The sequence below is a fragment of the Pan troglodytes genome, chromosome 8 (assembly GCF_028858775.2).
Source record: "Pan troglodytes isolate AG18354 chromosome 8, NHGRI_mPanTro3-v2.0_pri, whole genome shotgun sequence".
Taxonomy (NCBI): Eukaryota; Metazoa; Chordata; class Mammalia; order Primates; family Hominidae; genus Pan; species Pan troglodytes.
Genome location: NC_072406.2, coordinates 59,389 through 86,390, shown reverse-complemented (window position 1 = coordinate 86,390; position 27,002 = coordinate 59,389). Strand labels below are relative to the sequence as shown.

The 27,002-nt window shown below is 39.6% G+C and overlaps 1 protein-coding gene across 2 annotated transcripts in view; it reads left to right on the top strand.

The window, feature by feature from the left end:
- The window catches only part of LOC134807112 (MAM and LDL-receptor class A domain-containing protein 1-like), a 91,235-nt gene that overhangs the window by 23,948 nt on the left and 40,285 nt on the right, over positions 1-27,002 (top strand). Inside the window, exons 2-3 of one of the 2 annotated variants that reach the window (XR_010146750.1) lie at positions 15,031-15,193; positions 22,127-22,212. Coding sequence is in view for 1 of the 2 variants with exons in the window: in XM_063781252.1 (XP_063637322.1) it covers positions 15,179-15,193 (15 nt within the window). In the remaining variant the exon portion in view is untranslated. Of the gene's footprint in view, positions 1-15,030; positions 15,194-22,126; positions 22,213-27,002 lie in introns of those variants that run through there. The other variant, XM_063781252.1, reaches the window with a different exon arrangement.

Below are 27,002 nucleotides of genomic sequence, written 5' to 3'. Positions count from 1 at the left end.
CTAAAGTCTTCTTTCTCTGGAGATGACATTATATAATAGCACTGTTCAATAGAAGTTTCTTTGATGATGGAACTGTTCTATAATCTGCATTGTCCCAGCCACTAGCCATATGTGACTACTGTAACACTTGAAATGTGGCTAGAGCAACTGAAGAACTGAATTTTGCATTTTACTTAATTTTCATTATTTAAAATAGAAATGCAAATAACCGTAAGTGGTTAGTAGCTACCATACTGGACAGCAAAGATCTATAATTCAGCATTTAAAATCGATTTTGTTTTGTTTTCAAAAATGGAGTCAGACTGTTACAACCCAAAAGAACTGTAGGTTAAATTAAGGTAAATCACCAAATACTACATACACATTTGGGAAATCCAAACCAGATTTTTTCATGTGATAACCACACCCTCTTTTGACTTTAGCCTTGGAGGTAATGGAGTATGGCAGAAAAAACCCTGTATCAGCAGCTGGAAGACTCACCTTCTTTTCCTAGCTCTGCCATATATTGACCAAAAGAGTCAAAGTCCATTCAGATGGTTGAGGGGCCTTGGAATTTTGTTTTTGGTTTTCACATACAAGTTGGAGGGCAGATGCGTTAGCCTCTTGAAATACCCAGAAACCACTTGTTTCCTCATCTAAAAATCAGGTATGACAGGATCATTTAATTATCCTGCAAATCAGATGAAGCACTGCATATGAAAGCACTTTGTAACATCGATAGCACTGGGAAATGTAAAGACCTTTTACTGAAATATAAAGGTGTATGGTCAACTGAATATATCTCAGATAGTTATGATTTGACTGTATATATTGAATATAACCTGTAGTGGGCCCCTTGGTAAACAGCTTACAGTTTTGTTGCAAGTTTTAGCCAAGAGAAAATTTATTTGTTGACTAGTCATGCCCTTTATTGGCCACATGATGAGCAGCAAAGATATTAACACACAGTGCACCTTGCAGAATTCAAGAATGTCTCAGTGTCTTGTGAACTAGGAAGCTGAAATGCAGTGGTATGCAGAAGGCTGGCTCAGTAGGAGCCTTGGGAGTGTCCTCCAGATAGATGTTTGTGCAGGTTGTATTTGATTCCAGTTGGCCATGAAAAGCTGGTTGCTCTAAAGAATGAGAATATACTTGGTTTTGCATTTACTAGAACTATCTGGGGAACAAATCTTGGGGTGGAAGAAAGAAGGGAGGGAGGGAAAGCTGTGCTTCAATACCTAGGGCTTCTTTCCTGGAATGGATCTGAGAATCTGGGATTGGGTGGCTAATAGCTCATCTCTAGAAGGGAGAAAGAACTGGGTGGTGATGGCTTTGTATTTTCTATTGGAGTTCACTACAGAATAGGTGAATGGAATGGGCTGCTATATCCAGACATTAGGGAGGACAGGTTTGTGATACATTAGAAAACTTGAATGAGCCCTTCTATGATTCTCTCTTCCCTCTTTCTGCTTCCCGTTCTTAATTACCATCCGCAGGTTGTGGAATTAGCAAATCTATTATGTGAGCAATAGCAAACTTACAGGAGCCCTTGGCTCCATCTATCTCCCTGTTTGTGTCAGTTCCTTCTGGATGCTTTTAGTCTGTGTTCTTCATTCACTCTTTTTATGGGGAAGTAAAAGGAGTGGGACAGATTATGAGAACAGCTGGGTCCTCCCAGTTGCTGGGGTGGTTATTTTAACCTTTGTTTAATGTGTCCAGAGACCCAGATGGCATTTTTAACTAAGCTGCTTTATTAAATCTTGTGATAAAGCATAGTGATGTTTATTGAAAAGGCAGACACACATCAGCAACATTATGCGTGAAACTTGCTCTAAGAATTTTCTATAAAACATCTGTTCTCTTTGAGCCTTTTGTGAACTCTGGAAGTTTGCTAGTTTCTATACAGACTTGAGGACAAGAAGCTGGAACCCACTTTTGGAGATGTCCAAGCATAGGTATTGGAATCATTAATCTTAACCCTCTCAGTTTTAAGGCCCCGGATACCCTTCTGTTAGACAACAGTAACATGAGCAAGCACTGTAATAACATTTCAACAAGATTATTTGGAAATAATGGACAAGAAAAATTAGTATAAATTGTTTGGGGATTTTAAAATTAAAGATAAAAAGCTAGGGCTTCAATGACCTGTGCCAGCCTATAGCCTTAAGAGTCAATTTGCAAACACTCAAGATTTGGCCAATATGCCTCTACTACTTCTACTTAACACAGTCAAAGGGAAATTTTTAGATTCTTTCATCTGATTTGACTCTCTTAGTTACGAATAAGAGGATATCTAGAATATATATGTGACTTGTTAAAATGAAAATCCACCTTCTCTGAGTCTTCAAATATCTTTCATATCTTACATTTTTAGTCACATCAACTTTTGAAGTCATGTCCGTAGTTGTATGAAAAGAAAAATTTCAGGAACATTCAACCTCAAAAGTTCTTTTTCTTAGTCTGAAGTCGTAGAAACGTTTGACTTTTACTTTCTCTTTTTAAGTTTGTACTAGTAGGTATTTTGTATAAATATAATATTTAATTATTGCCTTTGTATTCTTTTTCTCTAGTAAACATCCTGGTTTTTAGCTATCAATATGTAGTTTTACATTTAGGGACTTCTAATGGAAAGAGAAAGGAATCTGAAATCAGAGGACGAGAGTTTATTCTACTTGACCAAACACATACAAAATACTGGAAGGAGAGTTTTACAACAAATATTTAATATCTATGACATGTAAAAAGTTATTTGAAATCAAGAAAATTCAAACAATTCAATACAAATATCATCAATAATAACACATGAACAGGTGGCCAACCTTATTAATAACCAGAGAAATATAAATTAAAACAACCCATCAACTTGTAAAAAAGATGAAATTACCCAGAGTTGGTGTAGGTGATGGAAAATTGTCATGTTTGTATACTGTTCATAGAAGTTAAATTGACATAACTTTTTGGTCAGGCAATTTGGAAGTATATATCTAAATTAATAGAGTAGTTTTCTAATAACCTGGGAATCTCTTAATCTAAGAATCTTTACTGTAGATTTTTCTAGAACAAATGTACAAACATCTGTGTACAAGGGTACTCACTGCAGCATTTTGCTAAGGAAAAACTCAGAAAAAATCTATATGTTCAACAGAGAACAGGTACATAATTTATGACACAACTGCACAATATACACCACTAAAATAAAGGATATAAATTTATATGTAGTATGAAAAAGATGTGAATGATAGCTTGTTGGTGAAAAACAGCAATGACTGGAATATTGTGTGTAACGTAATCCTGCTTTTCTGTATATAATGTAGGCATAGAAAATAGGATTGAAAGGACATACTCTAGTCAACAGTGTATATAGCTTGGGTGGAGGGGGTGTATAATGGGGAAGGAGAGTCCCTTTTCCTATCTATTCCATATACATCTCTGGATTTAAAAGATCATACATGCATATGCATTACCTTCAAAATTAAAATGATAAAGACAAAAGGAGAAGCTTTGGATTTGAATCATGATACTACTGTTTGCAACTTCTATGACCATGGGGAAGTCGCCTAGCCTCCTGGGGTTTATTTCCTCATTTATAAAAATAGGGAAAGTAATAATACTTGTCTACATATCTTCTAGGGTTGTTGGGAGGATTGAATGTGATAATGGGTTACAGCATTATGAATTATTTATTCATAGAACACAATTATTATAAAAATAGTTTGCTCTGATTAAAATAAAAGAAGGACGAGATCGTGTGTGTTTTTCAGTCCCAGTAGCTTTACTAACCAGAAAGCGCCTGCTGATGTGGTGATCACAGTTGCTTTGGTGCAGCTTCCTGTTGACTTTTGGCAATTCTCCACGCTGCTAGCTAAGGCTGAGGTGGCGACTGTGGAAGGTGTGATCTCCTCCCCCTCCCAGCACACATTTGTGTGCATACTCACACTCATGCACACACAAACACACACATGCACACTCTATCACAGTACGTGAGGTGGCAGCAGCTGCTCCGGCATAGACTTTCACACAACATAAAGGGCTTTTTTGGTGTGGTCTGTGCATTATTTCCTGTTAAGCATGAGCTGAGTCAGTGCCATGCTTTTCCATCTGAAACCTTTCTGAGGCTCAGGCTGTGTTAAGAGCAAACCCTCTCCCCTCCATGCCCACCCCATGGCCCTCTACTGAAGCCAGATCATAATCTGCTCATTTCATGAGGATTTTCAAACCGAATGGACTGGGCCATGTGAGAGATCACTGAAAGGAACAGACCAAGCAGAGGCTAAGAGACTCCACGCTAATCTGCTGAGTCGTCTGAAAATGCACAGCTGTGGGAGCTCACAGTGCTTTAAAGTACTTTGGCAGGATGTTTGTTCAGGGGGCCTGTTCCTGCAGCCCTGCTGAATGTTTGGTTAGGAGGCATAATCATTTTTTGGACAGGATCTCCCAAATGTAAAGTGATAGATGCTAATGTGGAATATAATACAGAAGATCCAGCTTGGATGTCATAAATAACAATAAATTGTTTAATCTTGCTGAGTTGTAAATCTATGATTGCCAGAGGTCTTTAGTTCACTGGAACATAGTATGGGGGCAGGGGCACTTAGCAAATAGGCAGTTATTATTTTCCAACCAGACAGAAACTGGTCTGATGGAATTTATCTAAAAAGGCATACACATGTATTTTAATTAATTGTGACAATTACTCAGAGAAAACACATGGCCCTAAAGAGGCTGAGGGGTTTTTTTGTTCTACCTATAAATGTATATGTATATTCACCTATATTCTACCTATGTATAAGTAAGAGAATGAGTTTTTGTTTTGGGGATATATATTTATACATATCTATACAGATAGATATACACATACTTAATTTCTGTCTACCTATTAAGGTGCGGTGCCAGCTGGAAAGTATTTCTAAGCATTTAGATAGCTTATTCTATAGCATATGTGTGCATATAGCCCCCCCCATAAAGCTTTGTCTCTTTTCTGGATATATTTAACAAGAGGCTAGAACAGAGTCCAAAATGTCAGAAATGTTTGAACATTCCATAGAAATGAAGGAGGTGTTTCCAAATGACCTATGTTTCTATGGCAATAAATAGAACTTGTGCTGCGTTGGATGGGTCAGGAGTAAGGAATATAAACAGTGTAAGTATGACTATTCCAGGCAGAAATCTACCTTGTAAGAACAGCTTTGTGCAGTGAGCTCAACAACATTGATCAGTTAGCAGTCCGGTTCAGTACAACATTGATCAGGTAGCAAGCCGGTTCGGCAGTGCCAGTCGGAGACACAGATGGGGACAATCAAAGAAGATGCAGGTCAGGTCAAGGATGCAGACATGTACCTGTCACTACCATGGACTTCAGCAGCTTCTTAGTGAGCAGGTTTATGATCAAAGAAGAAAGACATCGTTGATATGTAAGCATGTTACAATTAATTTGCTGTTTAGTTATTAGCAAACTACATCCAGTTTTTAGTTTTTAGGGTTTTTTTTCTTTTTTCTTTTTTGAAACAGGTTCTTGTTCTGTCATCCAGGCTGGAGTGCAGTCGTTATCCAAGCTCACTGCAGCCTTAAACTCCTGGGCTCCGTGGATGCTCCCACCTCAGCCTCCCAAGAAGCTGGGACTACAGGTGCACGCCACCATGGCCAGCTAATTTTTCTTATTTTTTTTTGTAGAGATGAGGTCTTGCTGTATTGCCCAGGCTGCTCTTGAGCTCCTGGCTTCAAGCCATCCTCCTGTCTTGGTTTCCCAAAGTGCTGGGACTATAGGTGTGACTCACCATGCCTGGCCTACATCCAGTTTAATTTATACTACAGTGTGGGTTTAGTCCTCAAACATGTTTTTGTTTTACATATAAAAATTTGAGGTAAAAGAACATTTTTACATTGGTCAATAATGGTACATTTAAACAATGGACGACTATATCCATTAAAATCGTGTTGTGGAAGAATATTCAGTGACATGGAAAGATTGACTCAAGGGCAAGTGAAACGTGTCAAGGGTCTGTTAGGTACTAGACACTGTAAACTGGGTCTTGGCTGTGTTACTTGCTTACATCCTCCATCATGTGATCTTTTAGATAACAAAATCGAGATACATAGGGATTTGGGATCTTGTGCAAAGTCACCCAGGCAGTAGGTGGCAAAGTCAATTCTTACATTCTTTCCCATTGAAAACCAAAATCTCAGCTTACCTCAGGGCACTCAACTCTGCTTTCTTGACCCACACCCAGGTAGACCCAATGGACACTTGTAGTTCTTATCCAGCTGGGGTGGTCACCTCATAAAATGGCAACAAGTGGGGCCCTTTCTTGTTCTAGTGAGTCAGACTGTATACCTCAAAGATTTCAGAGCACTTCCTATGTACTGAAATTGCCTCATTACCAGGAAGGACGTACTTCCAATTTTCACCACCTCCATTTTGCATCCAAGGAAGATTAGATTTCTTGATCTTCTCAATGAAATCTTGAGAAATGGGTGGGCCAATTGAAGAACAGGACTTGGGCCACACTTCTAGATGCCTGTGACTTTTCTGCACTTATTCAGATATTAGGAATTGATTATGAAATCCATGGTGGTTTGATGCTAATGAACTCTCATCTATCTCTCCAGCATGTGTGTAAAGACTTCCAGAGGTACAGGAAGTTGAGGATGAGCTCTCTTACTTCCATCTGGTCTCCATGTAACAAATCATATAACTGCACAATTATCCAAATGCAAATGAAGGAGTCCCTTGATGTTTGGATAACCACATTCATGCCTCGAGTTTGTTATTTCTTGGAATTGCCCTTATCCATCTCCTGTTTACCCATGGACAACACTACTTCATGGCTGGCACTCTGCAACCCATGGCAGCTTGGCTTTGGGGTTCCTTCCAGTGTTTTGTTTTTGTTTTTAACCGAGAAGACAGGAAACAGGCATCTTTGTGTATATAGCTTGCCACAGCCCTTCGTAGATGGACATGGTGGAGGCTGTGTGGTCCTGGAGAACACTTCTTCTGTGAAGCATCAGGGAAGTTTCTGTTCATTGTGTCTTCACTCTCTCCAATTCACTTGGGGAGTGATAGGGATTATAACACAGTGAGCAGAGGATATTGGGGAATGTCATGCTTAATTTTCTTTTCTTTTTTTTTCTTAAATGACATTTAAAGCTAAAAGAGAATCACAAAGGGTAAGTCTGATTTAAGACATTTCACACATGAAAGAAATCCTGCTTTCATGCGTGTTATGTCACAGGAAAAACTCATTTAGAGTCAATATTCTGCACCTACTCCGAAATTTTAGCCTGAGGGTTTAAATATTACCTCGCTGCTCTCTAGGACTTTAATTTGAGCTAATTAGAAATGGAACTCATACTAAAACTAATTTAGGAAAGAAGCTGTTGATGTTCTGAAGAAAAACAGCTGTCAGAAATAAGATCATTAAAAAACCATAGTTGTATATGGCACAAAATGTAAAGGAATAGAAATGCTGGGAGAAAGCTTTTATAGAATAACATTTTATCTTTCTTTGGACACTGGTCTAAGGCATGTGAAAGGGCATATTGATTCCCTTGGCACCTGGTATGCTCATTTATGGATGAAAAAACCCAATGACATAATTTAGGTGAGGTTTAAGGCTTGATGGGAGGCATTGGTGCCATTAGAAGGACGGACACAAAGAGTTCTTAAGTAACGGCATCATGGGAAATGATAATTGCACACCCCTTTCTACTATGTCTTGGTTTCCCCAAGCATTTAGAAGTCACAGCTGGGTAGGAACAAATTTATCATGAGTCTGTCTGTGTGTTTGGGAATGCATATGCCTCACAGATGTGTCTGCAGGGGTCTGTGTGATAATGTTCATATATGTGATAGATGTGGATCCTGGGATCTGTATCTGTGTGGACCCTGGGATCTGTACGTGTGTATGAGTGACAGTGGACTAGGGTCCACTTTGCCCCCTTTTCCACGTGGGAGTTGAAGGAAATGCCCCTTAATGGCAGTAGCATCCGCTTGGGTGTGTGCACCTTCTGGAGGACTGGGTGAGGTTGCCCTTCTTCCAGCCAAAGCCAGACCCTATGGTGTGGGACGTTCAGCGGGGAGCAACAGAATGCCATGGCTTGGTCCTCCCTGGGCTGTGGTCTGGATTTCACTCAGGAATGAAAGTCAGATATTGCCTGCTTCAATGCTGTAAACATAACTAAGGATAATTATGTAAGTAGACCATCTTTTCCTTGCAAGGTAGCGGTCTGCTGCATTGACAGAGGGTAGTATTTCTAGGACTTTTTCAGAGAGTAAAATGGTACTTTAAGGGATAATCTGCTATCTAAAGATGAATTTTAAATGTTGGAGGGGGTTGTGGGATTCGGGGAAGACAATAGAATAATTTGTGTCATGGTTAATTTAACAAAGGGTTTTTGTTTATAGAATCTGATCTTCGGTGGATTTTAACAACACTCTTCTTCCTTGGCTTTTCAAATAAAGACGCAGAGCCTCAGAGAAGTTAAATGATTGATCCTATGTCAGGGGGTAGAGTCAAGACTCATACCTATGCCTTTTAACTTGAAGTTGAGTGCTTTTTCTTTATACAAAAGGGCTTCCAAAATTTATATTTTTTTTATCAATGACTAGATCTTGAAAGCCATACCTTTTCTGATGGCATTTATCCTGGGCTAATTGGTAGAGAGAGGGTGAACAGAAGAGAAGACATAGACACGCAGAGAAGAAAGTGACGTGAAAACAGAGGCAGAGATTGGAGTGATGTGAACACAAGCTCGGAAATATGTGGAGGCAACAGAAACTGGAAGAAGCAAGGGAGGATCCTCCCCTAGAGCCTTTCGATGAGGCAGACCCCCAGTGACACCTTGATTTTGAACTTCTGGCCTCCAGAACTGTTAGGGAATAAACTTTAATTGCTTTTAGCCACCAAGTTTATGGCAATTTGTTATAGCAGCCTTGTGAAGCTAATACAAACTTCGTATTAGATTACAAACTTTGTATTCATTTCCTAGGACTCCCATAACAAATTACCACATATTTGGTGGTTTAAAATCACAGAAATTTATTCTCTCACAGTTCTGGAGGCCAGAAGTCAAAATCAAGGTATCAGCATGGCCACACTCTGTAGATGTTCTAGGGAGAATCTGCTCTCTGCCTCTTCCAGCTTCTGGCAGCAGAATACATTCCTTGGCTTCCTGGGTGTGGCTGCATCACTCCAATCTTTGCATCTGTCTTCATATCTCCTCTTCTTTGTGTCTATTCTAGTAAGTACAAAGTGCTGCATCTTCCGTGATGGAAGTGGCCCAAATTAACCAATCTACCACCAGGTAGCTGGCTGATCATTTGGGGAATGGTACCATAAGGAGACTCAGTGTTGGTCCCTGCTGCTGGTAGAGTAGGCACTCTGCAGTGGCCATAGCCAGGTCAGCCTTGGTGAGTGAATGTCCATGTTGTTGAGCCCATGCATAGCCTTCATCCCTGCCATCACGGCCATGGTATTACAGCATTCTTGCATTGCTATAAAGAAATACCTGAGGCTGGGTAATTTACAAAGAAAAGAAGTTTCCTTAGCTCATGGTTCTGAAGGCTGTACAAGCCTGGTGCCCTCATCTCCTTGGCTTCTGGTGAGGCCTCAGGAGCTTTTACACATGGCGGATGACAAAGTGGGAGCAGGCATATCACACAGCAAGTGTGGGAGCAAGAGAACAAAAGAGAAGGTGCCACATACTTTTAAACAAGCAGATCTCATGTAAACGCAGAGCGAGAACACATTTATCATCAAGGGCATGGTGCTAAACCATTCATGAGGGACTCGTCCCCATGATCCAAACATCTCTCACTGGGCCCCACCGCTAACACTGAGGATTACATTTCAATATGAGATTTGGAGGAGACAAACATCTAAACCATAACAGCCACTTGCTCATGAGCCCATTGGACAATGACAGGAATGGCTGGGGGAAAGCCACTCATTGACATCCACAGAACTGGTCATCCTGTTGTTAAAATCCTCCTCTGCCTAGGTCACCATTTGGTGAGTGTCCATAAGGGACACAAATATCTTCACGATTTTCCATGTCTTACCTCACAAGCCCCATCAACCTCTCTTTCACATCTCCTCCAGTACTTATCCCCCAGATGATAGGACCATGTCCAGCAATATCTCTTCTCTCTGGTATTGATGGGTTAATGAGCAGATCTCACATAGGTAAAATTTCCAGATATCTAGAATTTAATCTTCTGTTAATTCTCCAATTATAACTAAAGTATTTCAGGTTGAAACTTTGTTCAAGTGTAATTACTCACTTTAACCTTCTTAAACAGAATGTATATTACCTTTTCAAAAATAACTGAAATGTAATAAGATAAAAATGTATCTATAATCATTCCTACTTAATAACTTTACATATTTATTTCTGCATTTTTCTAAGTCCTTGCCCCAAAGTGGACATAATTTTATACTGTAATAGCATAAAATAATTTTGCATTTGACATTTTTGATTTGGCATTAAACTATTGTTTATGTTTCTTTCGCTACTGCTTAAGAAAATGTGGGTGGTTGTAATAAATAAACCTGAAATGTAGGCAATTTTTATTGCCTTAAAACAATAGAATGTTATTTCTCACTCACACAATAGTCCAATGAGGATGTCCCTGGTGAGCAAAGACTCTTGTCTACCAAATGGGATGGGGACTCAGTTTCCTTCCCTCTTGTGACTCTGGCATTGCCTAGAGCCACATGATTACCTGTACTGAATCTGTAGAAAGAGAAATAAGCAGTGTAGAGTTGATATGTCTGTTTTCTGATATCCTCAGCCTAGAAGAAACACACATTACTTCTGTTCTTATTCTCATACTAGTTTATCACCCATTGTCCAAATGCACCATGTGGCCACACCTAGATGCAAGGGTGGGTTGGAAAATGTAGCCCCTGGCTGGGCAGCTGTTCCTCAGCATTGACTCTGTGCTATGGAAGGGCTTCCTAAGTTTTTGTGGACTGCTATCCCAGTCTCTCACCACTATACAATCTTCATAATTTTCCCTTTAAATGGCTGAGAGAAAATTTTAAACAAAAGCTACAAACATTTTTCAGATTCTTGATTCTCCAGACTTATTACTTGAGGGCAGTGACTAAATTATATTCAGTTCTATATCAGAAGGTTCTTCCATATTGCCGGTTTCATGGTAGATACTCAATAAAATGAGTTGAATGACTACATAAATTTTAGCAAGCATATGGAAAATAATTTATCATGACTTTGGGTAATACTATAGGTGTAATTATTGTCCTTTCTCTTTCCTGACTTGATTAATAGCACCACTATCCATTAAGTTATTAAAGGTAGAAAGCTGAGATTATTCTTGACTCCTTTTCTCACTGGTCCAGTATTAGTTATTTATTGCAGTGTAAGAAATTACCATGAAACTTAGTGGCTTAGTTGGGGCTTGATGGGGGTTGGAGGATCCACTGCAAGATGGCTCAGTCACTTGGCTGGCAAGGTGGTGCTGGCTGTTAGCCTCCCATCTGATCCTCCTCTTTCCACTCCTGCCACTCTTCAAGGTATTTTTTTCCAGAGCAGCCATTCATCATTCATTTATTTTTTCCCATTAATTAATTCAACAGATATTTATTGTATACTTACCATATGCCAGATTTGTTCTAGGTTCTTGGAATATAGCAGTGAAAAAAAAACAGTCCTTGAATCTTATATACAGTGGGGAAATAAACATATAATGTAGAAAATTAGATGGTAATATGTGTGAGCACATATATTTATTATTTCTCATCATTTCTGAGACAGGAGATGGATATTCTGGCTTGGGGACTCACATGAGGTCACAGTTACATGTTGGTATTGGTTTGGTCATATGAAGGCTTGGTGGGGGCTGGAGGATCCACTGTGAGATGGCTCAATCCCTTGGCTGGAAAGCTGGTGCTGGCTGTTGTTGGCAGGCCTTGCTTCCTCTTCACAGGGCTTCTTGAGTGTCTTCATGACATGGCGGCTGGCCTCTCCCAAAATAAGCTGTCCAAGAGAGCAGGGCAGAAGTGTCCATGCCATTTATGGCCTCACCATGGAAGTCACACACAATCACTTCTGCAATATATACTGATTACCCAGATCTGCATCGTTCAGTGTTGGAGGGGACCACAAAAAGGCAAAAATGCCAAAAGGCAAGGACCATTGGGGCCATTTTGGAGGCTATTTACCACAGCCCCTCTATTCCATATTCCAGTCCACCTGCATATTCTGTTCATCCTCCTTCCAAAAATGTATCTCAAACCAAATGACTAATTTTCATTTCTGTTGGCTCTAGCCTAGTCCAAGACTCTATCAACACTCGACTTGAAGAGTCTCCCATCTGATATTCCTCTCTCTGCTCTTGCCCCCATTCAAGGTATTTCTCCCAGAGAAGCCATTCATCATGCATTCATTATTCTCCATTCATTAATTCAACAAATATTTATTGTACGCTTACCACATGCCAGATTTATTTTAGGTTCTTGGGATATAGCAGTGAAAGGTCCTTGGGCTTTACATACAGTGGGAAAATAAATAATATGGAAAATGTTAAAGGCAACATATGTGATCCAGAAAATTATAGCAGGGTGAAGGAAATAGGAAACAATAGAAAAGTTAGGGACTTCTGGCTATAGTATTATATAGGGCTGTCAAGGATGCTATCTCTGATTAGCTTACACTGAAACAGAAACCCAGAAGACAGTAGAAGGCAGGTATGTTAATATCTGGGCAAGTATTGTAAGCAGAGGAAAAAGAAAATGCAAGGGCCCTGAGGCAGGATCATGTTTGGTATGTTTGAGGAATAGCTGTTCTGTTCCGTTGTGGCTGGAACAGAAGAAGGAGGGCGGGAGGGCGATGGAGAATGGTACATGATGGAGGTCAGATTATGTAGGGCCTTGTAGACTACAATGAAGACTTTGGCTTTGTTTTGAGTTGGTGGGGGACAAGGAAAGCTATTGGAATGTTTTAGTGACTTGATGTGACTTACTTTTTAATAGGACCATTTGGGCTGCTCAGCCCATGATGTTTAAAAATGCAATCAGGTCACTTCCACTGTTTAAAACCTTTCAATGCATTCTGGTTGTACTTAGAATAAAATCTAAGCTCCCTTAGCTATTATTATTATATTATTATTAAAATTGATGTCCTTTATAACAGCAGTCTAATTCCTTCCTAATATGTACCTCACTAGTAACTATTATTATTATTGTTTATTTGTTTATAATCTGTCTCCTCTACTTGAAAATATGTAGCCTGGGGATCTTGTGGATTTCCTTACTAAATCATCCCAAGGCCACTCTGCTTTTGAGCTCTCTCTCTCTTTCTCTCTCTGTGTGTGTGTGTGTGTGTGTGTGTGTGTGTGTGTGTGTGTGTGTGTGTTTTGATCTCTTCTGTAATTTTTTTTCCCCTGATTTCGCTGATTGTTATATTTGGTCAGTGACTGACCTCTAGCAATGATGGTGCCAGGGCAACTTTGTTGTTGAACTGTATGTTAAGGTTTGTTTTGGCTTGTTGGCTATATCAGTACTTATCAAATGAATTATCTGGGAAGAGAGGAGAGGATCTTATTAAAATACAGGTTCTTATTCGGTAGGCCTTGGGTGGGCCTTGAGGTTCTGCATTTCTTTCTTTCTCTTTCTTTCTTTTTCTTTCTATTTCTTTCTTTCTCTCTTTTTTCTTTCTCTTCCTTTCTTTCTCTTTCTTTTTCTTTCTCTTTCTTTCTTTCCCTTTCTTTCTTTCCTTCCTTCCTTTCTTTCCTTCCTTCCTTCCTTCCTTTCCTTCCTTCCTTCCTTCCTTCCTTCCTTCAGAGTCTCACTCTGTAGCCAAGGCTGGAGTGCCGTGTTGCCATCTTAGCTCACTGCACCCTCTGCCTCCCAGGTTCAAGCAATTCTCCCACCTCAGCCTCCGGAGTAGCTGGGACTACAGGCGTGCACCACCATGCTCAGCTAATTTTTGTATTTTTAGTAGAAATAGGGTTTCACCACATTGGCCAGGCTGGTCTCGAACTCTGGAGCTCAAGTGATCTGCCCACCTCAGCCTCCCAAAGTGCTGGGATTTTAGGTGGAGCCACCATGCCCAGCTGAGGTTCTGCATTTCTATCAAGCTTGCAGGTGATGCCCATGCTGCCAGCCCTTTGAGTAACAAGGGGGCTTTATTACCGAGCTTGGCTGAACATTGGGATCATCTGTGGAGCTTTAAAACTACTAATGCTGGGCTCTCAACCCCAGAGATTGCAATATCATCAGTCTAGAATGCAGTTTGAGTACTAGGATTTTAAAAAGCTTCATAAGTGATTCTATTTTGTAGAAATATTGAGAACTACTAGATTGGATGATATTGAATCCAATTTTAAAACAAGGTGTAGCAATAAATGTTCTTCAGCGCTGTGTTGCTGACTTTTTAGAAAGTCAGTTTTGTAGCTCTAGAAAGAATCTGGCTGCATCCATGGATGACCTCCAGATCTCTGCTTAGCATGACTGGGTAATTTCTCCAATGTCTCCAGCACATGCTGTCACTTAACAGCAGAAAGAGAATTCCTACTTTCAGGAGAAAAGTCATTCCTGAAGATTACAGTTAAAATATGCCTACAGATGATGAGGTTGTAGTAAATCAGTCCCCTTGCTCTCTGAGCTTGTTCTAAGTTACAGGAAGCAGAAGAAGCAGAGAAGCACTCCATTTCTTTTTTCTTGTAATCTCTAGCATGTTCATATGCATAGTTTCTGAGTCAGTAGCAAACTAAGAACTTCTTGTGTGATTCAAGCTAACCCCTCGATTATCAGAAGCAGATGTTTCAAACGACTGAAGATCAGTGAGGCATATCCTATTTACAGGTTAATAATTGACTACTAGATGCAGGTGCACCAAATGGTCTTAGAGACATTAGATAGGAGAGACAATGTCAGTGCTCCCCCTACCCTGCCTCCCCTAATCTAAAGCCTACTCTGTTTCTTTTATCAAGTGATTGGCTGTATGTTAACAGAGCCTGGGGCACTTTCCTGTTGAAATGCCTTTAATCCCAAGCAACTGGATTGATTTTTTTTTTTTTGGATGGTTTAGATTGGACGACTGATTATTGGACAGAATGGCATCTTGTCTACACCTGCGGTCTCCTGCATTATCAGGAAGATCAAGGCAGCTGGTGGAATCATTCTAACAGCCAGCCACTGCCCTGGAGGACCAGGGGGAGAGTTTGGAGTGAAGTTTAATGTTGCCAATGGAGGTATGTTGTTCAGCATATGCCTTAATAATCACGATTTCTTTCCTCTTATATTATTATAGTCTCACAGTGACCCTTTGATGATAGACAAGCAAGGTGCAGAGGACCTAGCTCAGAAAAATTTAGTGAGGTGCCCAAAGTGACCCAACAAAGAAGTGGCATGAAGGGCTCATGAACCCATTTGGGTGGTCTCTTGGTCCCCTGTACTCTTCAGCATAAACTATTGAATAGTTGATGCTTATCTGATATGGAAGGACTCTGAATTTTAACATTAAAACATACCCTGAAGGTCGTTGTCTAAATGACAATGACCCTCATTTTACACATGAACAAATCAAAGGCCTGAGAGGCTGAGTTACTGCTGAAGGCCACAGGGTTGATCAGGGTCAGATTAATGATTTTTAGCCCAAATCCTGGGCTGTCTTTTTCCTACAGTGTTGACTTTCTCTCAAAATCATAGAATTGTTTCACTTTTTCTTATATTCACAGCAATTTATAGTTTGGGGGTCCTTAGTGGAGGGGGTGGGATATATGTATGGAGTAAATTTCTTTTAAAAATTGAACACACAAAAAAATAGGGAGAATAAGAAATAGATAACATGTACCCATTATCTTGTTTTTCTATTTTGCTTATCTTTTTTTTCTGAAGAATTTTAAAGCAAATTATAGCACAAGAACATTTCACACCCAAATATTTTTGTATGCATCTCTTAAAAAGAAAGACACATTGCTGCATGACCGTGCTAACATACCTAACAATAATAACATTAATTCTCCAATATCACCTGAAAACTAATCTATAGTCAAATTTTTCAATAATCCCCAAAATATTATTATTTATAGCTGTTTTATTCAAATCAGGATACATCTAAGGATGCCATGCATTTGCTTGGCAAGTCTCTTAAATCTCTTTTAATCTAGAACGCTGAGTTTGCATGAATGTGGGTAGGAGCCAAATTTTAACCAGCAACAGTTACCATTATAAATTATTCCTCATCCCAGGCAAAGCAGTGCATTCTGAAGGGAAAACTTATTATCTATCCCTCCTTGTAGACGTTTTACACGTTATCCAAACAAGAAAGTGTATTCATGTTGAATATTTAAAAAACAATATTGTAACCACAAAGCAGAAAACTAAACCACCAAACCACAAAGGTAGACAACAATAGAGGAAGAAGAGAACAAATTATCTACAAAGTAACCAGAAAACAATTAGCAAAATGGCAGGAGTAAGTCTTTTACTATCAATAATAACCTTGCTGGTACATGGGTTAAACTGTCCAATCAAAAGATATAGAATGGCTGAGTGGATCAACAAGATCCAACTAGATGCTGCCTACAAGAGACCCATTTTTAAACTTTAAGAATAGGCATATATTGAAAGTAAAGGGATAGAAGGAGATATTCCATGAAAACAGACAGTTACCAAAAGAGAGCAGGGATGCCTATACTTATATCAGATAAAACAGACTTCCAGTAAAAAGCTGTTCCAAGAGACAAAGAAGGTCATGATTTAATGATAAAGAGGTCATCTTATCAAGAGGACATAACAATTGTAAACATATATGCATCCAAAATTGAAGCACTTAAATATGTAAAGCAAATATTAGTGGACATGAAGGAAGAAATATACAGCAATATAACACTAATAGGGGACTTCAGTACTCCACTTGCAACAATGGAGAGATCAACCAGACAAAAAATTAACAAGACAACAATAAATTTGAACTATACTTTAGACCAAATGGGCCTACCAGACCTACATACATCCAACAACAGCAGAATATACATTCTTCTCTAGCATACATAGAACATTCTCCAGGATAGACCATATATTAGGCCACAAAATAAACCTTAACAAATTCAAAAAGATTGAAATCATGTCTAGTATTGTTTCCAACTACAATGGTGTGAAGCTAAAAATCAATAACATATTTACAAATATGTGGAAATTAAACAACATGCTTATGATGAACTAATGGGTCAAAGAAGAAATCAAGAGGGAAATTAAAAAATATTTTGAGATTAATGACAATGGAAACACAATGTATCAAAACCTACAGTATGCAGCAAAGTCAGTTCTAAGAGAGAAGTTTATAGCAATAAATGCCTAGATTAAAAAAGGAAAAAGATCTAAATAAGTAGACTAACACTATGCCCCAAGGAGCTAAAGAAAGAACAAACTAAACCCAAAGTGAGCAAAAGGAAGGAAATAATGAAGATCAGAACAGAAGCAAATAAAATGTAGTATAGTAAAACTATAGAAAATATAAATAAAATCAAAAGTTGGTTCTTTGAAAAAATAAAATCTACAAACTCCTAGCTAGATTCACTAAAAAAAGCAGACTCAAATAAATAAAATCAGAAATGAAAGTGGAGACATTGCAATAGATACCTCAGAAATAAAAATGGTCATAAGGGATTATTATGAACAATTTTATGCCAACAAATTGGAGGACCTAGAAGAAATGGATAACTTTGCTGCTACTCAGATACATTTTATTTCAAAAACATACACTAAGGTGTTGCTGTTGGATCTTTCCAAAAACGTATTCACACAGAACTTTCAATCACACTGAGCCATATTTGAACAATCTTTCAAGGTCAGCTCTGGCATAAGCTAACATTATACCATTTAACTCAGAAATTTCTTTAGTATTTGATTAATGGGTTTATGTTTGATATGTAATGTAATTTTCTAATGCTAAATCAAGTGGTAATTTTGTTAGTCAAGTTGATTTAGTGGCTTGGGAAGAAAGCTTTTAATGTTCCCCTAATTTTTCTTACCTTTGACATGATCCTTCACATGTCTTATTTTGCTTAGTGATTTTTCTTTTTTTTTTTTTTTTGAGACAGGGTCTTACTGTACCACCCAGGCTTGAGTGCAGTGGTGCGATCACAGCTCATTGCAGCCTTGACCTCCCAGACTCAAGCTATTCTTCCACCTCAGCCTCCCAAGGAGCTGGTACTACAGGCACATGCCACCAAACTTGGCTAATTTTTGTATTTTTTGTAGAGACAGAGTTTTGCCAAATTCTCAGGCTGGTCTGGAATTTCTGGGCTCAAGTAATCCTGCCTTGGCCTCCCAACATGCTGATATTACAGACATAAGCCACAGTACCTGGCCAGTTTTCTTTTTTAAAAAATCTATTGGTTATTAATTTGAAGCCTTCCTTTTCATAGCTGTGCTCCTTAATTGGGAGCAAATATGAATGGACCACAACTTAGCCAATTTTCTATATACGATCTTTGCCATCCTAATTTAAAGGAATATTAATTCTTTCTTTTCCTCTTTCATTCCACAAACCTGTATTGGCTACATCTAAGTTCTAAATGGTGCACTGGATGTTGAAAAAGTTGATGATGAGCAAGAACAAAATTCCTCCTTTCAGGAGACTTACAGTTCAATATGGGAAATATAATTTGTTAAAATATAAAAGTGCAATTGTGTTACATGCTGTACAAAGTACATGTTGACATGTGAGTATATAATAAATGGGCTGGAGGCCAGAGGATTGCCAAAGAGAATGGGCCTCCTGCTGAGATGAAAAGTTGAACAGGGATTAGTTGGCGAAAGTGGAGGGACGATCCTTTCTAGACAGGAGGAAGAACATGCACAGAATCTCTGAGGTGTGATGCAACAAAGTCTATATAAAAAACTGAAGAAAGGTCTAATGTGGCTTAAATACAGAAGCTAGTAGGAGAGGAGTTGAAAAGAGGCTGGAGAAGTAGAAAGTGTCTGCATTCTGCAGGAACTTATATTGTATAAAAAGAATTTCTCTTTATTCTAAGTGCAATGTGAGTCATAGAACCCCACCCCTGAGGACTTTTGCAGTTTAAATAGCAATCTTGAGTAGTTTTCAAGTTTTTATTTTTTATAATTCTTCAGAATTCCTTTATTAAATAAACTCTTACATGAAACTCGAGATGGATGCATAGGTGGGTGGGCAGATGGATGGATGTATGGGTGGATGTTTGGATGAATGGGTGGGTGAATGGATGGGTTGGTGGGAGGGAGGGAGGTAAAACAATGGGAACAGTGTAGTTAAGCAGACACACCCTAGAGCCAGACTACAAAGGCTCGAATCCTTGCCTTGTCATTTACTAGCTGTGTGACCTTGAGTAGTCACTTAGACATTCAGCACTTCAGTTTCTCATCTGATGATGGGCATAGAAGTTGAAACCCATGTCATAGGAATATTGTGAGTACTGCATGAGTGAATGTATGTGAAGCATTTATGATGGCACCTGGGGCAGTGGGTACTCTGTAAATGTTTCCTATTATTATTATTATTTGAGACGGAGCCTCACTCTGTTGCCAGGCTGGAGTGCAGTGGTGCGATCTTGGCTCATGCAACCTCCACCTCCCAGGTTCAGGTGATTCTCCTGCCTCAGCCTCCCAAGTAGCTGGGACTACAGTCACACACCACCATGCCCAGCTACTTTTTGTATTTTTAGTAGAGAGAGGGTTTCACCATGTTGGCCAGGATTGTCTCGATCTCCTGACCTTGTGATCCAACCCCCTTGGCTTCCCACAGTGCTGAGATTACAGGCGTGAGCCACTGCACCCAGCCTCCTGTTATTATTATTACTGCTGACTGAAGCTGGGGAGAATCTCCCCTGTCCCGACCAGTGCAATTCCTGAGACATCAGAGCTCCTGGGAAACATTGCTTTTAGGCCACTTAACTAGTTCCTTTTCTTATTTAATGGAGTAGATAATGAGGCCCAGAGAGAAGATATCACTTGCCCAGGCTCACACAAAGCCAGATTTTGAACCCAGGTCTCCTGGCTCTTGGGCTTTGTGATTCTCAGAGATCTTTCTGCATGTGATAAAAATCAAGGCAGTACATGAGGAATTTGAGAAGGTCCAGCAACCTGTGGCTCTGACCTTGACTGAGCTGCTCTCTCTGCTCCCGGACCCCTCCAGGATGGGTCCAGAGGCCTTCTGCTAATGAAGTAGCAACTCGAACTCTCTTCTGGAGTGGCGATGGAGGTGGATGAAGGCAGTGAGCTATGAGCTTAGTTCACACTTGGACCATGTCTTAAGAGCATAGGATACAAGGTGTGACCTGCAGTACATGCAAAGTGCGGTGATTAATTCACAGATAAGCCTTGTCAGCTTCCCCTCATACCCTCCCTCTCACTCTTGCTCTGACATATTAGAGCAACTGTCTCTCTCCTCTCCAGAAAGATAGGCAATCACAGGCAGTGGTGCCCCTCTGATATTTATGTGGGATCTCCAAGGTGATGGAGGAGAGAGGCCTTTAGTTTGTATCAAAACCAGAAGAACTGTTTATCTTCTATCAGGTGACAACCCTTCATTCCTTTACTTAACACATTGATTAGCATCTGCTATGTGGCCATGTGCTAGGCAGGGCCACTTTCTGAGTCCTGCGAAGTCAGTTGCATAGTGTCCTGCACTTGAAAGTGCCCCGCATTCGGTTTAACACTCTGCTGTCACATTAATAACGATATCTTTACACTTCTGTTTTGTCAGCGAAGTCCTGTAGGACAAGGGGGCATGCACAGGAGCAGAGGAGCCACATGTGATGTGTGTGGCCACCGTTCCCTGCCGCCCCATTCACATAATCTTCTCCATGCCCCTGGGGAGCCATGCTGTGGGATGTGCAGGAAACTCAGCATGCTGTGAGTAGAGGCAGGGTTGTTAGTCAGTGACTGAGTGAGCGGGGCACTAACCAACTGGAGAGGCCTCACTTTCCACTGAAACCAGAATGCGCTTGTACACAGAAAGAAGGCAATGACATTTGTAGAGACACAAATGACTGAGGAGCTCTGTTGTATCCTCTTATTGGAGTTACTTCCCTGTGCTAACCGACCCCCGTGTTGAGATGACATGAAAGGAAATGGCAGGACACTATGGCCACAGTGCCCTGAGGGTGCCCAATCTCGTCTCAGAAGCTAAGCAGGGCCTGGCCTCGTTAGTACTTGTATGGAACAAGGAAAGGGGAAGAGAGAGCAGCCTATAGCTCCTGTCCTTTCAGTCCTTCCTTAGTGTCCATGATCCCAAGGTAGAGAGTGTTGCTGGAGTGTGTGGGTGTCAGGAAGTGAGATAGAAAGAGCTGAGCTAGTTTTGTGCAGCATATCTACTGTTTTAGCAAGAATGAAATACATACACATGGATGAGCTATGGAATGTGAACTGTGTAATTGTGTTGATTCTACATATGAGGTCAATGCTAATATTTTCATTTATACCTTGCATCCTACAATATAAAAACAAATGTTAAAAAGTCACGATAATTTAAATTTATTTTTTATTTTATTTTATCTTATTTTTTTTAGATGGAGTCTCGCTCTGTCACCCAGGCTGGAGTGCAATGGCATAATCTTGTCTCACTGCAACCTCTGCCTCCCACATTCAAGCCATTCTCCTGCCTCAGTCTCCCGAGTAGCTGGGATTACAGGCATCCGCCACCATGCCCAGCTAATTTTTTGTATTTTTAGTAGAGATGGGGTTTCACTATGTTGTCCAGGCTTGTCTCGAACTCCTGACCTCATGATCCGCCCACCTCAGCCTCTCAAAGTGCTGGGACTACATGCGTGAGCCATTGCACCCAGCCTTAAATTTGTTTTTTAACTTAGCATGACATTAAATAGCAAATAAAAATACCATGACAAGTCAAGTGAGAGAGAACACAGAAGAAAGGAAAACACTGTATGTTTGAGCACCTTCAATGACACTTTTTCCTGCTCTTTGAACAGAAGCACTGCATTTTCATTTTGCCCTGGGCCTCATGTTACGTAGCTGCTCCTGGTGTTAGGTACCCGGACGCACCACAAACGAAACAGATTCATTCCCCACAGAGCTTATTAGTCTAGTGAGAGAAACATACTTTGAATAGTCCCAGAAATACATCATTATAAGATAAGTCTATGAAAGAAGTGTAGAGCATTCCTATTCTTGTCTCTGAACAGGGCAGACTTCTTGGAGGAAGTGAAATTTGAACTGCGATGTGAAGAATGAGCAGGAGTTAGTGAGGTGAAGATGACAGAAGGAGTGTTGCAAACACAGGTCAGTCTGTGCAAAGGCCCTGAGACACAAGGAGCCTAGAACCACAGCTCGAAGACAACTGTCTGGCTGGGGCATGGCTCGTCTTACAGATCACATTAAGGAACAAATAATTATGTTAAGAGTTATGGGCTGCCATTAAGGATTTGGATAAGAGAGTCTTACAATCACATCTGTGTTTTCGAAAGGCCTGACACTGATTGGTACATGGAGTACAGCCTGAAGGGAACAAGACTTGTTAGAAAGGAAGCTATTGGCTGGGTGTGGTGACTCGCGCCTGTAATCCCAGCACTTTGGGAGGCTGAGGTGGGCAGATTACTTGAGGCCAGGAGTTCGAGATCAGCCTGGCCAACACGGTGAAACCCCGTCTCTACTAAAAATACAAAAATTAGCGGGTTGTGGTGGTGAGCACCTATAATCCCAGCTGCTTGGGAGGCTGAGGCAGGAGAATTGCTTGAACCTGGGAGGCTGAGGTTGCAGTGAGCCTAGACTGCGCCACTGCACTCCAGCCTAGGTGACAGAGACTTCCTTTCCAAAATAAAAAAAAAAAAAGAAAGAAAGAAGAAAGACAGAAAGGAGGCTATTGCAGTAATGCAAGTGAGAGACCGTGGTGGCTTAGGCAATGGTGGAGATGGAGGAATTTGGGGGAATTGATTGGGTTCAAGAAATAGGCAGGAGGAAACACGATGGATTGGGTGGGAGTAGGGAAACAGATGAGAAAGAGGTATCAGGAAAGCTGCCTAGGTTTCTGGTCTGTGCCACTGTGTGGATGATGAGAGAATGTGTCAGTGGTGGAGGCCAAGGTCTGAAAGTGGAGGGGGGAAGAGTGAGAGAGAAAATTGTAAGTTTACCTTTATGTTCAGCTGAGGTCCTTTCGAAACATACAAGCAGCAGTATGAAGAATTCCATTGATATATTTGTCCGGAGCCCAGAGTGAGGTTTAAATAAGAAGAAATAAACTCGCTAGTAAAAATTGCAGACACACAAAAGGCTTGAACAGGCACTTCACAAAATAGATTTTCCAAATGACCAATAAACACATAAGTACTCAACATCATTAGCCATTAGAAAAATGCAAGTTAAAACCACAATGAGATACCATTTCACACTAGAATGACTAAAATTTTAAAAGACTGACAATGCTAAATGTTCCCAGGATGCAGAACAACCAAAACCCTCATATATTATGGGGGACATGGAAAATTGTACAACTCCTTTGGAAAACAGGTAGTTTCTACAGAATTTCAATATATACATACGATACAACTCAGCCATTGCATTCCTATTTACCCAACAGAAATAAAATCATTTGTCTACTGAAAAATTTGCAAAATAATGTTCATTGCGGCTGTAGCCATTATAACCCTCAAACGGAAACAACCCAATGTGCATGGATTGTGAATAGATGACAAATGGTGGTCCATCTATACAATGGAATATTGTTCTTCAACAGAAACAAACTACAGGTCCATGTAACAACATGATGAGTGAAAGAAGTCAGATGTAAAAAAGTACATATGTATGATGCAATTTATACGACACTCTAGGCAAAACTAATCCTTAGTGATGAAATCAGATCTGAGGTTGCCTGGGGCAGAGATGGGGGTAGCTGACTGCAAGGAGGTGTGGGGAGGGTTGTGAATTTTGGGGAGTGATGGAGCTGCTCTGTATCTCAATTGTGATGTGGTTACACAACTGTATGCGTTTGTCAAAACTCACAGAACTACACTCTAAAACGTATACATTTTACTGCATGTAAATCTTACCTTAATTAAAAATTAAAAAAATTGAAGATGTGGATTTAGGTAAGATTCACTAAGTGATAAAGATAGAGTTGAGTTACAAGAGAATTGTTATCTCCATCTTGCATGGGAGAAAAATGAAGCTCAGAGAAGTGAAGTGGCTTCCCAAGATCACACAGCTACTAAGTAGCACAGCTGGGGCTCAAAACCAGAGCCATGTGATCAGATGGCCCATATTCTTTTTGTTCCCTACCATCAACCAAGCTCAGGCCCATGGCTGAGCATGATGGCCAAGCAGGGAGGAGGGTCAGCTCCTCTTCAAGGAAGAAAACAGCATGCTGTTCTTTATATATGTAAATGATGTTCTGTTCCTCACCCATCACCACTAACCCTAACCCTAACCCTAACCCTAATCCTATAATATATATATATATGTTATATATATATATAATTCACTTGTTTGTTTTTAGACACATAGGTTGATTCCATATCTGATTATTAGAAATAGTGCTACAGTAAACATAAGAGTGCAGATATTTTTCAAACACAATGATTTCATTTCCTATGGATATATACCCAGTAGTGGGATTGCTGGGTTATGTGATCGAATGATTTTTTTTTTATTTTTTATTTTTTAGCGAACTTCTATAAAGTTTTGCTTAATGGTTGTACTAGTTTACAATCCCATCAACAGTGTGTAAGTGTTCCCTTTTCTCCACTTCCTTGCCAACTCTTGTTATCTTTTACCTTTTTGGTAATAGCCATTCTAATGGGTGAACTGGTATCTCATTGTGGTTTTGATTTGCATTTCCCTGATGGTTAGTGATGTTGAACATGATTTTATTATATATTCGTCTTGACCATTTCTATATTTTCTCTTGTGGCATGTCTTTTAGTTTATTTTGTCCTTTATTTTTTTTTGAGAAGGAGTCTTGCTCTGTTGCCCAAGCTGGAGTGCAGTGGTGCAATCGGGGCTCACGGCAACCTCCATCTCCCTGGTTCAAGCAATTCCCCTGCCTCAGCCTGCTGAGTAGCTGGGGTTACAGGCACATGCCATCATGTTTGGCTAAATTTTTATATTTTTAGTAGAGAAATTTCACCATATTGGTCAGGCTGGTCTCAAACTCCTGACCTCAGGCAATCCACCTGCCTCAGCCTCCCAGTTTTGCCCATTTTTAAATAAGTTATTTATGTTTTTGCTGTTGAGTTGTTTAAGTTTCTTATATAATCTGGGCATTAACTCCTTAGCAGATGTATAGTTTGCAAATATTGTATCCCATTCTGTAAGTTGTTTTTTCACTCTGTTAAGTTTCCTTTGCTGTGCAAAAGCATTTTAGTTTGATGAAACCCCATTTATCTATTTTTGCTTTTGTTGCCTGTGCTTTTGACGTCTCATTTAAAAAATCCTTGTACAACCCAAAGTTATAGAGAATTTCCCACATGTTATCTTCTAGTAGTTTTTCATAGTTTTCAATCTTACCTTTAGGTCTTTAATCGCATTTGAGTTGATTTTTGTATAAGGTAAAACATAGGGGTCTAATTTCATTATCCCACATTAGATATCCGATCTTCTCAGTACCATTTAATGAAGAGACTGTCTTTACCCCTGTGTGTGCTCTTGACTCCTTTTTTAAAAATCGGTTGACTTTAGGTATGAGAATTTATTTCTGAGCTGTATATTCTCTTCCATTGGTCTATGTGTTTGCTTTATGGCAGTGCCATGCTGTTTTGCTTACTATGGCTTTGTAGTATATTTTGAAGTCAGGTAGTGTGGTGCCTCCAGCTTTGTTACTTTTGCACAGGATTGCTTTGGTTATTTGGGGTCTTTTCTGGTTTCATACAAATTTTAGGGTATTTTTTTCTATTTCTCTGAAGAATTTCATTGGTATTTTGATAGGGATTGCATTGAATCTGTAGGACATTTTGTTAGTATGGTCATTTCAATAGTATCAGTTCTTCCATTCCATGAGTATATAATGTCCATTTTTTGTGTATCATAAATTTTTCCATCACTGTGTTATAGTTTTCATTGTAGAGATCTTTCACGACCTTGATTACATTTATCTGCAGATTTCTTGGTAGCTATTGTAAATGGAATTCCTTTCTTGATGACTTTTTCAGATAGTTCACTATTAGTGTATAGAAACACCACTGAATTTTCTGTGTTGATTTTGTATACTACAACTTTACTGAATTTATTTATTATTTCTAGTAGTTTTTGGTCAAGTCTTTAGGGTTCTCACTCTATATAAGTATATATAGAAAGAACCCTAAAGAGAGAGAGATCATATATATCTATATGATCATATATATAGATGTATACATATGTATGTGAGATCACATTTTCTACAAACAGAAACAATCTGACTTCCTTCTTTCCAGTTTGGATCCCTCTTATTTATTTCTTTTGTCGAATTGCTCTGGCTCTGACCTCCAGTACTATGCTAAATAGAAGTGGTAGAAGTTGACATCCTTGTCTTCCTCCATATCATAGAGGAAAAGCATTTAACTATTCACCATAAATAAGATGTTAGCTGTGGGTTTGTCACATATGGCCTTTACTGCATTGAGGTACACTCCTATACCTACTTTCTTGACAGTTTTTATCATAAAGGAATGTTGACTTTTGTCAAGTGTTCCTTTTGCATCTGTTGAAATGATCACATGGTTTTTGTTTTTCTTTCTATTGTGGTGGTGTATCATATTTACTGATTTGTGCATGTTAAGCCATCCTTTCATCCCTGGGATGAATCCCACTTGATTATAGTGAATACTCTTTTTAGTGTGCTGTCGAAGTCAGTTCACTTGTATCTTGTTGAGAATTTTTGTATCTATGTTCTTCAGGAATATTGGCCTGTTATTTTCATTTTGTGCGTGTCTTTGTCTGGTTTTAGAATCAGGATATTGCGAGCCTCATAAGATGAGTATGGAAGTATTCCTTCCTCGTTACTTTTGTGGAAAAGTTTGTGGAGAATTGGTAGTTATTCTTTAACTGTTTGGTAGAATTCAGCAGTGAAGACATCAGGTCCTGGGTGTTGGT